At 42.7% G+C, this 15,222-nt stretch overlaps 1 protein-coding gene across 2 annotated transcripts in view; it reads right to left on the reverse strand.

Annotated features, from left to right (window-relative positions):
• TSPAN32 (tetraspanin 32) overlaps nt 1–15,222 on the reverse strand; it is a 67,453-nt gene that overhangs the window by 17,029 nt on the left and 35,202 nt on the right. For both annotated transcript variants that reach the window (XM_069738552.1, XM_069738551.1), the window contains exons 5-7: nt 5,576–5,677; nt 2,263–2,343; nt 401–484 (exon numbers count right to left, since the gene is read on the reverse strand). In XM_069738552.1, coding sequence (XP_069594653.1) covers nt 401–484; nt 2,263–2,343; nt 5,576–5,677 — 267 coding nt within the window. The remainder of the gene's footprint in view (nt 1–400; nt 485–2,262; nt 2,344–5,575; nt 5,678–15,222) is intronic.

Here is a 15,222-nt window from a genome sequence, read left to right on the forward strand (position 1 = left end):
CCGTAAAAACTATTGGCACCACATCTGGATCTGTTAATCACATGTCTTAAAGTTGTTGAGAATCACTTTAATGACATAATAAAACTACAAGTGTTTGGGATCCGGGCTGGTGTCTACACTTCCAATCTATATGACCACTAACGAGCTTGTAGTAATATGACTATTGATAATACATTTGGAAATGTTTTCCCATCTTGTTCATTTATCCTCATATCAATCAATGTCAGCCATATCTATCTCAAGAGTGGGGCCTGTCTGCGCTCCGCACTCAGTGAAAAGTTGGCAGAGATTCCCACACAAATTATTGTAGAATTTTGCAGTATATAAAGTAGTGGGAATTGTCATAGTCTACATAATTTCAATAAGAAGAGTTTGCACTGATACATTGAGTTCTACGCACCGTTGGTCCCAATGATGATAGCAGCAAAGTCCTGACCCAAAACCAGTGTATGTGCAGAACATCTGTGATTACTAATACACAGTCCTAGACAGAGGGGGATAAAACATACAATTATCAAAATTAGTATTTCGCTCTTTTATAAATAAGAAATACATTTGTTATCATCTCAATTTTGATTTATTTAACATGTTAAAGGGAATCTGTCGCTAGGTTTTGGCTCTTTAACCTTAGTGCAGCATGATGTAGGGAGAGAAACCCTGATTCCACTCATGTATCACTTAGTGAGCTGCTTGCTGTCATTTTGATATAATCCATGTTTTCTCTTTTGCAGGTCTAGCAGTTCTCTGAATGCTGAGCCCTGTATAGCTCCGCCCACACCACTGATTGGCAGCTTTTGTGCACACTGTAAATTGGAGGTGGAGCTACACAGAGCAAGAGGACTGCATAGCACAAAATAACTAGTCATCTACTGATAATCTCCTGCCGATTTTCTAGAATCTACAACAAGCAGCCCAGTATGTGACACATCGCTTGAATCGGGCTTTCTGCCCCAACATCATGCTGCTCTCAGATTACATAGCAAATCTGGCTGCCAAACTCCGTTTAACTGACATGTGGCGTAATAGCCTGCACCTTTCCAGGCACATGACAGCTGATCTATACAGCTTACATGTGTCTGCAACAGCCTCGGGTGGAATCGCAATCCACACATGGCTGTTAACTAGGTAAATGCTGCTGTCAATCTCTAACAACAGCATTTAACTCGTGCTTACAGGAAGTGTGTCGCTAATCCCAATCATTGGTGACTCTGTTACATGATTGCGGGTCACCGATGGGTCGGCATGACAACCAGAGGTCTGCAGCAGACCTCTACGGTTGTCATTGCCAAATTGCTATGAGCGCCACCCCGTGGACGGCACTCATAGCAAGTGAGAATTTCTGCTACACACAGGCAATCCGGTCATCGCCTATGTGTGGCAGAGGCGATCAAAATACTGCAGCTTCTAGTCTCCCATGGACAATATCCAGGTCGGGGTTTGCTTCTTGCTTCTCTTTCCCTGGCCTGGTCATGGAGGGGTTAACCTTTCCTGCCTCTGTTTGGTTCTTGGGTGGCTATTTATTGGTGCTATTTCTGGTTGCCTGTGTCAGTGATAGTTCATGCTTCCAGGCTAGAGCAGCTGACCTGTATACCCTGGTGATCCTTCTGCCTCTGACTTCCCGTATTTGTGTGAGACCCATTCCCTATCCCTGACTTAGTGTTCATCTGGTGGTTTTCTTTACAGTGTATGACTCAGCCTGATCACTGAACCCCGCCTCTTGCTTTCCATCTCTGATACCTCATTCCCTGACCGGCTTTGACTTCTGGCTTGTACCCCGACTCCATCTTACATCTCTTGTTTTGGATACCGCTCTCCCATTTGGCTCTGACTTCTGGCTTGTCTCTGACTTCATTCATTGTTGTTACCTCTGGTACTTCTGCTCCTGACAGTTTCTGACTCAGCTCGTCTGACCACAATTTCGATACCTGTGACACCTGTGCGGCTATTCAGTGTTGCTACACTGTGAGTGTGCAACCTCTCTCCTTTCACCAGCACCCCCTGGTGGTGGTTGCGCTGAACTGCACTGCAGCCGCATCACAATAGATATACGTGGGCAAAATAATATTTCATTGCTTCTTATATAACCAAGCAGATCCCAGAAATGACAAGTTCACCAGCAGAATATTATAACATGTATTGTGTCCTACTGTTTTTTTTTCACCATTGTTCATCTTTTTTTTTCTACCTATATTATACCCAACCTCGTAAAACCAGCATTAAAGAATAGAATTAGCAGACTGCTTGCAGCAAAATGGAAAGTACCTTGTCATCTGCCGTACTGCTGCACATAAGCTGCGGAGCAGATATCACCTGCTGTTTCCAGCTCTTCCCACAGCATTGAAACTAAGAACAGAAATATACAGTATATATACAGTATACATATGTATAATTGGAAACCATCGATTGAGCAAAAATTTGGGCAAACTGTGCCCCTATATACTTGATTATTTTAGGCTCTTATAAAAGTGATAAAAGTGGAAGAGATATAGAAATGTTTATAGTCTGACTTAATAATAAGCATTGAAAGAGCTCAACTTTTTATTTATTCAAATATTGATTGGCTGTTTCAAAGTTATGAATTCTTGTGATAAACTTTTTTACATTTTTTGCCTCTTCCTTTCCAAAAACCATGCTAAATTGCTGTTTTGCTGTCACCCTCGAAACTCCAATTAAACAGCTAGTAGTTATATAGGAGACTTAACCCCTATAGAAATCATGCCTGTACTATAGATTTTACAGCTGTGCAGAAAAAAAGTTTTATTGAATATGTAAATCAGGGCTCCCTTGGTGCGGCATCATTCTGCCCCTTCAATTAGAATAAGGGGTACTACCCGATAACTGGTTTGACAGCGCTTGTTTGCCCACGGTGATGGCCACTTTAAGTGCCCTACGCGTACAGTGTCAGTGCGTGCGCGCTCTCCTCCCTCGCTCCTTGCTGTAGCAGCCGCTTTCTACACCCTCACAACTGTCAGTGTAGCAAGCGTCCGCTATAGTCAGGAACAAGGCAGGAAAGCGCACACTGACACTGCGAGCTCTGCTGGTCTCCAAGAGTCTTAAGAATGGTCCAGTTCAGTGCCGGACTGGGATGCCAAAGACCCACCAGTAACACTGACTCTGGCGGCCCACTGTTCAGCTATATGAAAATATCACATTACCCTCGTTAACAAATGTACCTAGTTTTCTATATAGTAATGAATGGGGTAGGTTGTTAAATGAATGTTGAGATGATTCCCTTCTCTGAACATAGTGAAGCAAACTACTCATATAGGTAGAGTGGAGAGCAAATTCCTGCATGAGGGCCCACCGGAGGATTCTCCTGTTCTCCAGTGGGCCAGTCCAAGCCTGATACACTTAAAGGGAACCTGTCACCTGAATTTGGCGGGACCGGTTTTCGGTCATATGGGTGGAGTTTTTAGGTGTTTGATTCACCCTTTCCTTACCCACTGGCTGCATGCTGGCTGCAATATTGGATTGAAGTTCATTCTCTGTCCTCCGTAGTACACGCCTGCGCAAGGCGGAGGACAGAGAATGAACTTCAATCCAATATGGCGGCAGCATGCAGCCAGCGGGTAAGGAAAGGGTGAATCAAACACCTGAAAACTCCGCCCATATGACTGAAAACCGGTCCCGCTAAATTCAGGTGACAGGTTCCCTTTAAAGGTATTCAGCTAACTGAATCGTCCTTGAGACTGCCGGAGGCCAGCAGAGCCCTCACAGTGTCAGTGTGCGCTCACATTCCTTCTTTGTTCCAGACTGTAGTAGCCGCTCACCACACGAATGGGTGCGTCACTGTAGCACATGCCTGCACCAGCAAGGAGCGAGGAAGGAGAAAACGCCCGCACTGACACTGTAAGCACTCTGCTAGGCTCCTGATGTCTCAAAATGATTCATGACAGTGCTAGCAGTTTTGTTAAAGTTTTATGGGTGACAGACTCCCTTTTAGAGTCCCAAGATGTAAGAATCAGACTACATCCGCTGGTCAGCAAGAATCCATACTATCTTTATGATAGGATAAATCATCAATGACTGATCAGTAGGGGTGCAACACCCGGCACCCCCACCGATCAGCTGTTCTCAGTTTCAGTGGCACAGTGCAGCTCTGTCTTTTGTATAGTGGCCCTGGCCAGGTACTGTATATCTGCCCCTATGGATTTAAATAGGGGACTGACGTGCAGTACCCAGCCGCAGCCACTATAGAGTTGATGGAGCTGTTCCCTGTAACTGAGCACTTCCGGCCACTACCAAGAACTGCTGATCAGCGGTCATACTTGGTGTCGCACCCCTACTTATCAGACATTGATGTCCTATCCTTAGAATCGACCATCAATGTTAAAGTAGTGGACAACCTCTTTAAGGCAAGATTCCCACAGTGAATATATGCTGTGTTTTTTTACTTTGCATTTTTGCATGTGGCAAAAATGCAGCGTATTATGGTTTCAGCAAATTGAAACAGATTTTATAAAAGCTAAACAACCTAGTTTTCTTTAAAATTTGACATACCAATAAAAAAAATCTGAAAAAAGATAAAAATTAAACCTAAATTACAGTAAAAAAAACCAAAACACAAGATACCTAAAGTAGCCAATTGGTGCAGAAAAACTGCTGAAAATGTCCAGCACAATTATTGCACTGAATCCATGCCATGGGGACTTTATCAGTACACAGATTAGTAGGGATTCTCACTGATCAGCAGTAGAAGGAGCTTGAACTAAGCAGTTAACACCGCGGCACGGTGTTTGTAAGACAAAAAGGCAAAATGAGGGAACGAAGTACATTATAGAAAGTCACAACTTTGCAAAGACTGATTTACATTTAACAAAGACTCACAACACTTTTTTGCAAGTCTTAGATTCAGGAGTGACATATGTATCTGGTGTTGACTGCCGCGCATGCGCCCAGTGATTCTCAAATGAGCAGAAGAAAAAATAATGGAGTAGTCCAGGACTTTAATGTTGATGGACTTTCCTTAGGATAGGTGATCAATGTCTGATCGGAGGGAGTGCGACATCCAGCATCTCTGCTGTTCCCGGTGTCCGCGGCGGCTGGAACTGCTCAGTTACGGAGCAGCACACCACAGCTCCATCAACAGAAGAGTGGCTGCAGCCAGGTATTGATTTGAAGGTGGTGGATATGTGTTACTCGGCTACAGCCGCTAAACAGTCAACGGTGCTGTGCTTTTCTGTAACTGAGCAGTATCGACATCGCTGACTCCAGGAACAGCTGATCGGTGTGGGCATCTGGTCTCGCACCCCCACTGGTCAGACATTGATGACCCCTTCAAATGACAAAGCTGTAATATGGCACCTTTAAAAGTATATATCGCTGTACCCATACTCATGCAGAAGCATCCGATCTCTCACATTCCTATGGAAATCAGATACCACACCATGGAGATGTCTCCACTACAACCATTAGAGACTCTGTGGATGGCTATTCCTGCTCTGAGAAACTTGGGACGTACGGTAATTGAATCTTTGTAATTAAATTGACCAATATCATAAAAGTTACATGGGTTGTCCCAGCCAAGTAGGACATTATCGGCCAACTGTGAGCTAAAAAAATAATTTGATCTTACTATGTCATGTGCTTGCAAAAGATGTTCCTGTGCTTTCCCGGGATATCTTCTAAGAACCCGCTCGTACAAGTCATCATACACATCCAAGATGGAAGACTCAACCTGAAAGAAATTAGATTAAAATCCAACAAAAGTAAACCATGAGAAATAGGACAGACTACGGCAGATGCCTTTTAGGGGTCTGCGTCTAATATACAATAATTATGTGGATATTAATATGGTTCCTGAGGGCAGAATGTAGATGATTTCCCTTATTGCACCACAGAAGAAACAAAGTATTATATATCTCCCATGTAAATCGAGGGGTTGTTCATGTAATGTACTGACATGATTGATGAGCGTTCTTTCAGAAAGAGAGTGCTCCTTTTTGGACATTATAGTTAGTAGGTGTATAATGGAGGTTACTATACTGTTCCCACTTGTCATTTATATTACAGACCTGTGATGCAGTTATCCATCAGCCTCAATCTATCGAATATATCTTGTATTTCTTGTGGATATGCCACACATATGTGGGAGGAGAATACTCTTTTGAAGGGAACCTGTCAAGTGAAAAAACGCTGTTAACCTGCAGATATGAGTTTAATCTGCAGGTTAACAGTGTTCAGAACCTGCCCAGCGCCAGCACTGAGAGCCCCACTGCCGACACTGAGAGCCCCACCGCCGGGAGCAAATTAACTGTATTTCACTGAGAGCCCCACTGCCGGGAGCAAATTAACTGTATTTCACTGAGAGCCCCACTGCCAGGAGCAAATTACTGTAACTGTATTCCACTGAGAGCCCCACTGCCGGGAGCAAATTAACTGTATTTCACTGAGAGCCCCACTGCCGGGAGCAAATTAACTGTATTTCACTGAGAGCCCCACTGCCGGGAGCAAATTACTGTATCTGTATTTCACTGAGAGCCCCACTGCCGGGAGCAAATTAACTGTATTTCACTGAGAGCCCCACTGCCGGGAGCAAATTAACTGTATTTCACTGAGAGCCCCACTGCCGGGAGCAAATTACTGTAACTGTATTTCACTGAGAACCCCACTGCCGGGAGCAAATTAACTGTTTTTCACATGGCAGCATTTGCTTTTCAGTCATAGGGGTGGGGACAGCACAGGTTTAGTCACTGCTTTGTGTATAGAGAGCGGCAGCTGTAACCGCACCCTCGTCACTGACTGACAGCACACTCAGCATTAGGCCGGGATGACACATGTGAGAAATACGTCCGAGTCTCCTCGCATGGTAATCCCGACCCTGCCGCCTTCACTCCGGAGCGGCGCGTGCGGCCGCATAGCAATACATGGAGCCGCACGCTCCGCTCCTAAGTGTCGGGTGCAGGGCTGGGGATTACCATGCGAGACTCGGACGTATTTCTCGCATGTGTGATCCCGGCCTTAGAGCTCATCATTAGGGACGGCTATCAGTCAGTGCAGGAGCGCAGTTACAGCCGCCGCTCACCATAGTGGTGACTAAACCCATGCCGGTGTAACAAGAAGTGATGGTAAGGTGAATGTGTTGTGGCTACTGCATTTTATGGCCTAGGAGCTGATCTGCAGTACCTAGCAGCGGCTGCTACACATTGAATACAGCTACACAGTGTAGATATGTTCAATGTTTACATCTGGCCACCACCAGAGCTAAGGCTTTGCTTCATAAGGAATTGTACAATTCACGATACACGACAACACTATGGTATTGCATTAGCAATCAAGAGCTAACAGGTTCAAGTCCCCTGTGGGGACTAATTAGAGATTGCTAAAACATTAAAAAATCTAAATGTTTTTATCACCCCCCCCTTTCACCGAATGTGAATAGAAAAATATAAAATAATATATAATTTTATTGTCACTACAATTAACATAGTAACATAGTAACATAGTTAGTAAGGCCGAAAAAAGACATTTGTCCATCCAGTTCAGCCTATATTCCATCATAATAAATCCCCAGATCTATGTCCTTCTACAGAACCTAATAATTGTATGATACAATATTGTTCTGCTCCAGGAAGACATCCAGGCCTCTCTTGAACCCCTCGACTGAGTTCGCCATCACCACCTCCTCAGGCAAGCAATTCCAGATTCTCACTGCCCTAACAGTAAAGAATCCTCTTCTATGTTGGTGGAAAAACCTTCTCTCCTCCAGACGCAAAGAATGCCCCCTTGTGCCCGTCACCTTCCTTGGTATAAACAGATCCTCAGCGAGATATTTGTATTGTCCCCTTATATGCTTATACATGGTTATTAGATCGCCCCTCAGTCGTCTTTTTTCTAGACTAAATAATCCTAATTTCGCTAATCTATCTGGGTATTGTAGTTCTCCCATCCCCTTTATTAATTTTGTTGCCCTCCTTTGTACTCTCTCTAGTTCCATTATATCCTTCCTGAGCACCGGTGCCCAAAACTGGACACAGTACTCCATGTGCGGTCTAACTAGGGATTTGTACAGAGGCAGTATAATGCTCTCATCATGTGTATCCAGACCTCTTTTAATGCACCCCATGATCCTGTTTGCCTTGGCAGCTGCTGCCTGGCACTGGCTGCTCCAGGTAAGTTTATCATTAACTAGGATCCCCAAGTCCTTCTCCCTGTCAGATTTACCCAGTGGTTTCCCGTTCAGTGTGTAATGGTGATATTGATTCCCTCTTCCCATGTGTATAACCTTACATTTATCATTGTTAAACCTCATCTGCCACCTTTCAGCCCAAGTTTCCAACTTATCCAGATCCATCTGTAGCAGAATACTATCTTCTCTTGTATTAACTGCTTTACATAGTTTTGTATCATCTGCAAATATCGATATTTTACTGTGTAAACCTTCTACCAGATCATTAATGAATATGTTGAAGAGAACAGGTCCCAATACTGACCCCTGCGGTACCCCACTGGTCACAGCGACCCAGTTAGAGACTATACCATTTATAACCACCCTCTGCTTTCTATCACTAAGCCAGTTACTAACCCATTTACACACATTTTCCCCCAGACCAAGCATTCTCATTTTGTGTAGCAACCTCTTGTGCGGCACGGTATCAAACGCTTTGGAAAAATCGAGATATACCACGTCCAATGACTCACCGTGGTCCAGTCTATAGCTTACCTCTTCATAAAAACTGATTAGATTGGTTTGACAGGAGCGATTTCTCATAAACCCATGCTGATATGGAGTTAAACAGTTATTCTCATTGAGATAATCCAGAATAACATCCCTCAGAAACCCTTCAAATATTTTACCAACAATAGAGGTTAGACTTACTGGCCTATAATTTCCAGGTTCACTTTTAGAGCCCTTTTTGAATATTGGCACCACATTTGCTATGCGCCAGTCATGCGGAACAGACCCTGTCGCTATAGAGTCACTAAAAATAAGAAATAATGGTTTATCTATTACATTACTTAGTTCTCTTAGTACTCGTGGGTGTATGCCATCCGGACCCGGAGATTTATCTATTTTAATCTTATTTAGCCGGTTTCGCACCTCTTCTTGGGTTAGATTGGTGACCCTTAATATAGGGTTTTCATTGTTTCTTGGGATTTCACCTAGCATTTCATTTTCCACCGTGAATACCGTGGAGAAGAAGGTGTTTAATATGTTAGCTTTTTCCTCGTCATCTACAACCATTCTTTCCTCACTATTTTTTAAGGGGCCTACATTTTCAGTTTTTATTCTTTTACTATTGATATAGTTGAAGAACAGTTTTACATCAAAGAATGCAATACAATTTGATTAAAACCTCATATGTAACCATGAATAATATCAATAAATGTGTTAGCTCAATGTACAAAAAAGCTAGCCTTCATGTAGCTCCATGGATGGAAAAATCAAAAAAGGTATGTATCTCAAAAAAATTACAACACAAACAAAAATTTTTGTATTTTTGCTAATTTCCTTATTTTTTTTTCTTCAGCACTTAAATATAAAACAACTATACAAGGTTAGCATCGGTGTAATTGGACTGATCATTATGTTGCCAGGTCATATTTTTAAAACACGATGAATGCTGTGGAACAACCCCCCACCTTTAAAAAAAAACTATTGTGGAATCACTTTTTTTTCACCATTTCACCACACTTGGAACTTTTCCCCCCATTTTTTTTAGCACATTATATAGTAAAATGAAAAGTGTAATTCAAAACTATAGCTTTTCCTCAAAATAAAGCCCTCATACAGCTAAGTTGTCAGGAAAATAAAAAAGTAATGACTCTTACAAAAACTAAAAAATTTGCGAACCTTAAGGGGTTAGTTTTCGCATAACCTATTTCTTTTAGTTCTCCAGCATTAATAATGGTAGCAGCTATGATGTAATGGTTTCACTTGGAAGCAGATAACAATTTATATGTTTTGTGTTGAGAAGAATGTGTGATTTGTACAGCTCTGTAACTGTGCATGGATTATTGTTTATTTTTTTTTTAGCTTTGCTTATATAGCGCTATCATATTCCACAGCGCTTTACATCCGTTATCATTGCTATCAGTACGTATTTGGTGTGAGGGAGGAAATCCACACAAACATGGGGAGAACATACACGCTCCTTGCAGACGTGGTCCTTGGTGGGATTTGAACTCATGACCCCAGCGCTGCCGTGCTAACCACTGAACCACCATTAGGAATGACTGGAGAAGAAAACATGGTGCAACTCTACATCCGTGCGTGAGAAGAAAGGTATTGTATTTAAGTCAAAAGACTACAGTATTTATGTTGATTTTAATTGGAAGATGTTGTTCAGAAGCGAATTCTCTGCTTCCACATCAAGCGCTGGCTACGAATCATGGAAGTCTTGATTATTACTTGCTGTTAACTCTAGAATGTCTGCATCCCTTTAAGTGCTAGATTAGCTGAGCTCTTCTTCACCAACTTCTCAAGTCTATCTCAGTGTATTGGATTTTTGTCCTCCACCCCCATATTTCATGCGCTCTCTCCACTCCTCTGTTTCCATGCAGAGATTCTAGAGAGTACTTTATAATCAGGAGCAATATTCACAGACGCTTATTCATCACTTCCTAGTGACATGGGATCAATACAGTGACATACAGTTCTTGGAATAAAATATTAAATGCCCTCACGTTGAAATTGAATGTATAATACACTCACAAGTTAGCATTAAAGATGACCTGTCACCAAGTGTAAAGCTACCCAGTGGCTGCTTGCCTAAGTATTCCATGTTTTTTTTTTAAATTTTTAGAAATCTGACATATGGTTCCAGAGATATGGGGTCTTTGTAATTAGTGCTAATTTTGCTATCACAAGATAATAATGCAGAGCAATTTAAAAACACAAACACTGAGATTCATGTGAGGGTATGGCATAGGGGGCAGTATATAGTATGAGGGCACAAAATGGGATCTAGTTGTTATGCACATACCACACTCACACACGGGTAAAGGGAGTAAGGAAGAAAAACTATAGAGATAAGTCACACCTACACCCAACTGGTCCCTGTATAGAATGGTCAATCCCTAGTGTCACGGATCCCTTCTCCGTGGTGTCACTAATTCGTCTCGTGCCCGCTCTCAGCACGTGACTTGGGTTGTGCCTGCAAGGGTTAATCTATCTCCCCACTCTCAGTCCAGCATTCAACCTCTGTCCTATGCTGTAATGGGAGCATAAACCACACGCCGACCCAGGCCACACACCCGCTCATACACGCTGCCACCACTCACTGAATACACGGGCGATAAGTCCCGGAAATATTAATACTAATAATGTCTACCACTCATAAGGCTCACACACCTTAGGCTATGGATTCTTTTAGAACATTCAAGGTTCAAATTGTTAGAGGTTTATACTTTAATAACAAAAGGTTCAGTGCTTACAGTAAGAAAAGGTATAAAAACATGATAATAAAAAGACATACAACTAATGCAAAATAGTATAAAATAACAGGAGAAAAACTTACAGAAATTATCTAGCTTGTAGTTTGCTTTCTGCTCCCTGAGGAAGGGGGGGGGGGGGTGAATGGAGTTGGTGGAACACATCAGCTTCTCAGGCCGCCCTCACATGTGAACACGATTCTCTGAATACAGATCTAATTTATAACTTTGGTCTGGAGGTCAGGTTTCTAGAACAGCCCCTCAGGTTAATATCATAATTGCTTGGTTTTTGATTGGACCATGGCCGTGCCCCCAATGAATATATTATTTTCTCTTGAGATCCTTTGTGTAACAGCTCTCCCAGAGATACTATCAGGCCGCAATTAACATCTCTCTTCCAAGACCTAGGAGGTGCCAAATGTTACCTTTCTTCTTGGCTTCCCGTAGGACTCCCTGGTGAGATTGGAGACAGAATTCTACTTGCCCCAGGAAACTACATATTAGCACCTGGGTGCGACATGCAGCTTTTCAAGACAGATGTTACATTATTGCCAGTGACACAATAAATCTATACATAGTCCACTGCTCACACATATATGTATGTATATATATATATATATATATATATATATATATATGTATGTACACACATATTTCACCACACCTAGCCTCACAACTAAAAACACCACCTCGGACATGACTCCCTAAAAAGTATCTCGTGCCTGTTGAGGGAACCACAGTAGTGGCCGCAACACAATGCGAACAAAGGGAGAGGAAGGTGTTCAGGTGGACACGCAGACCCAGGGTGATAAACGTAAAGCATGTTCATAAAGAAGAGAAAGGGAATTGTAAGGAGAGCCACAAAATAAATGAAACTAGAATTACCTTCCAGAAACCTAACAGTGTTAAAAGGAAATGATGCTGGGAAGGTAGACAAACAGACACACAACAAGAATATAAGCGGTGTAAATCTAGCAGGGAAAATCCCCTAGCTAAAGTGCTAGAACGTCTTAGCACAAACAAATCTACCTTGAAGTATAGCCAGTAAGGAAGTGCAGTGAAGGGATAATATATAAGCCCTACCCAGAACATGATAGGCCAAACCAAAATGGATAAATGGATGACACCTGGAAAGGAGCAAATCCAGAAGGTAGAGTAAAGACAGTAAAAACAATCAGGGAAGGAAAAGATAAATATCTCAACAGAAGAAGAACCAATCATGAAGCAACAGGTCACTCGATTGACCCCAAATCTAGCCCTGACAATAATATATAATGTGAGGGCACAGTATGAGGGCAGTATACACTGTGAAGGCACGGTATGGGGGACAAAATATAGTATGAGGGCACAGCATGGGGGCAGTATACCAATATGAGGGCACACAATAGGGAAGGGCAGTATATAGTGTGAGGGCACAGTATCTGGGCAGTATATATTGTGAGGACAGACTATTAGGCAGTATATAGTGTGAGGCAATGGCGTAAGTAGAGTCTGATGCGCTCTGGTGCTAAATTGGACCTGCCCTTCCTGCATGTTGGTCAGATGTATGGTCTCTTGTTAAAGGGAACCTGTCACCCCGAAAATCGCGGGTGAGGTAAGCCCACCGGCATCAGGGGCTTATCTACAGCATTTTGTAATGCTGTAGATAAGCCCCCGATGTTACCTGAAAAAGGAGAAAAAGACGTTATATTATACTTACCCAGGGGGGGTCCCGCTGCTGGTCAGGTCGGATGGGCGTCTCCGGTCCGCTGCGGCGCCTCCCATCTTCTTTCCATGACGTCCTCTTCTGATCTTCAGCCACGGCTCCGGCGCAGGCGTACTTTGCTCTGCCCTCTTGAGGGCAGAGGATAGTACTGCAGTGCGCAGGCGCCGGAAAGGTCAGAGGCCCGGCGCCTGCGCACTGCAGTACTTTGTCTGCCCTCAACAGGGCAGAGCAAAGTACACCTGCGCCGGAGCCGTGGCTGAAGATCAGAAGAGGACGTCATGGAAAGAAGATGGGAGGCGCCGCAGCGGACCGGAGACGCCCATCTGACCTGACCAGCAGCGGGACCGCCCCTGGGTAAGTATAATATAACGTCTTTTTCTCCTTTTTCAGGTAACATCGGGGGCTTATCTACAGCATTACAGAATGCTGTAGATAAGCCCCTGATGCCGGTGGGCTTACCTCACCCGCAATTTTCGGGGTGACAGGTGCCCTTTAAGTCCTAAATCTTATAAGGGCATAAGATTTGTCCCCCCTCCCACATTATGTAGTAATGTCCCCCAACTTGAGCTCCTTCCTGGTATATTTGTCCTTCATCCTAATATATATATATATATATATATATATATCTACTGTATATATATATATATATATGTATATATATATATATATCTACTGTATATATATATATATGTCCTCCATGCTGGTGTATATGATCCTCATCCTGGTATATATATGTCGGCCATACTGGTATATATATATCCCCCCATGCTGGTATATATGTCCTGTGTTCTGCCATGGTTCTTTAATGCATAGAAAAAATAAACAATTCTACTCACATTCCCCTGCTCCAGTCATGCGGCTTCCTCCTCTATAGCCGGCAGCTGACTTCATAATGCAGGTGTTACTCGTATTGGTTAGAGTCGCTGAACTCGAGCCATGGAGCTCTTGCATGTTTAGGGCAGATGTAAAGGGTGCACAACGACTAGCTGTGCCCACTTTCCCTGGCCCGTGTTTTTACGTCCCTGACAAGCTGATGGACTTGATGGGTAATGCTGATACATTGTATGTGCCTGTTATTGTGATGTTGTATAATGTACTGTATATATATTATGGAATAGAGGGCAGCTTTGTCATGATGTTGGTCAGATACTTAGGAAGACGCCTGTGTTTCTGGTGCGAAACGGACCGGGAACTCCCACAGTTAGTCAGACTGGTGAGACCAAGTGCTGAGGTACCTGGAACAATGGTGCGACCCGGTGGTACTCCTAAAGAAGAAAGAGACAGCATAGGGGCAGAAAATGTCATGTCTTGTGAAGCTTTATATGCTGGACCTTAATGTGAACTGGACGAGCTGAGAAAGGAACTAAGTTAAATCGTTTGTTTTAAGTTGGAACTTGACTCTGTCTCTCTTTATATGGATTCTCAAGATAGAAACCCCCAGCAAAACAGAGATGACCCAGATAAACAGGAAAGCGGACAAAAAGGTACGCTACCCCTGGGACATTGTATGCATGTGAGGGAGGGTGCGCTGAAGCAGCCACCATTGATAGCCACGACTACAGCCCTGGCCCCCCTTTTGCCTAAACTGAAGTACTATTTGCTCTAGCTATAGAAAAATTTTAAGGTGTGGAATAAAATGTAAATTGGACTATGAAAAACTGATGACTTTTTTTGCTGGGGATATATTAACTCTTCCATTGTGAGTCCATTCTAGGACCATCCATGAGATGACTGGAGTACTATAAATGAGCAGTGCAGAGGTGTGTGGCATATAAGAAGTTATTGCATGGGCAATATTGGGGTCATATACAGCATAGCTGGTAATAGAAGGTAATAATAATAAGGAATTCAAGTAAAATTTCTAGAAGCCAGCATTCAATATTTCAGATATTCTGATAATCCATCTCTTGTTTCCAGCACACAATATCATAAAAATATGGCATTTTTACCAAACCTCCCACACAACTAAGGAAAGACAAACAATTATGAGAATTACTGTATCTGCAATGTGAATTAATGACAGCATATTGTATCATACATAATAACATACTGCATGCTAACCTTTACTTTTGCAATGCCTTTTTTCTCTTACATTTAAAGAATAACCTTCCTTTATTTTTTTATTTTTTTTACTAAATTTATGG

The sequence above is a fragment of the Ranitomeya imitator genome, chromosome 9, assembly GCF_032444005.1.
Source record: "Ranitomeya imitator isolate aRanImi1 chromosome 9, aRanImi1.pri, whole genome shotgun sequence".
Taxonomy (NCBI): domain Eukaryota; kingdom Metazoa; phylum Chordata; class Amphibia; order Anura; family Dendrobatidae; genus Ranitomeya; species Ranitomeya imitator.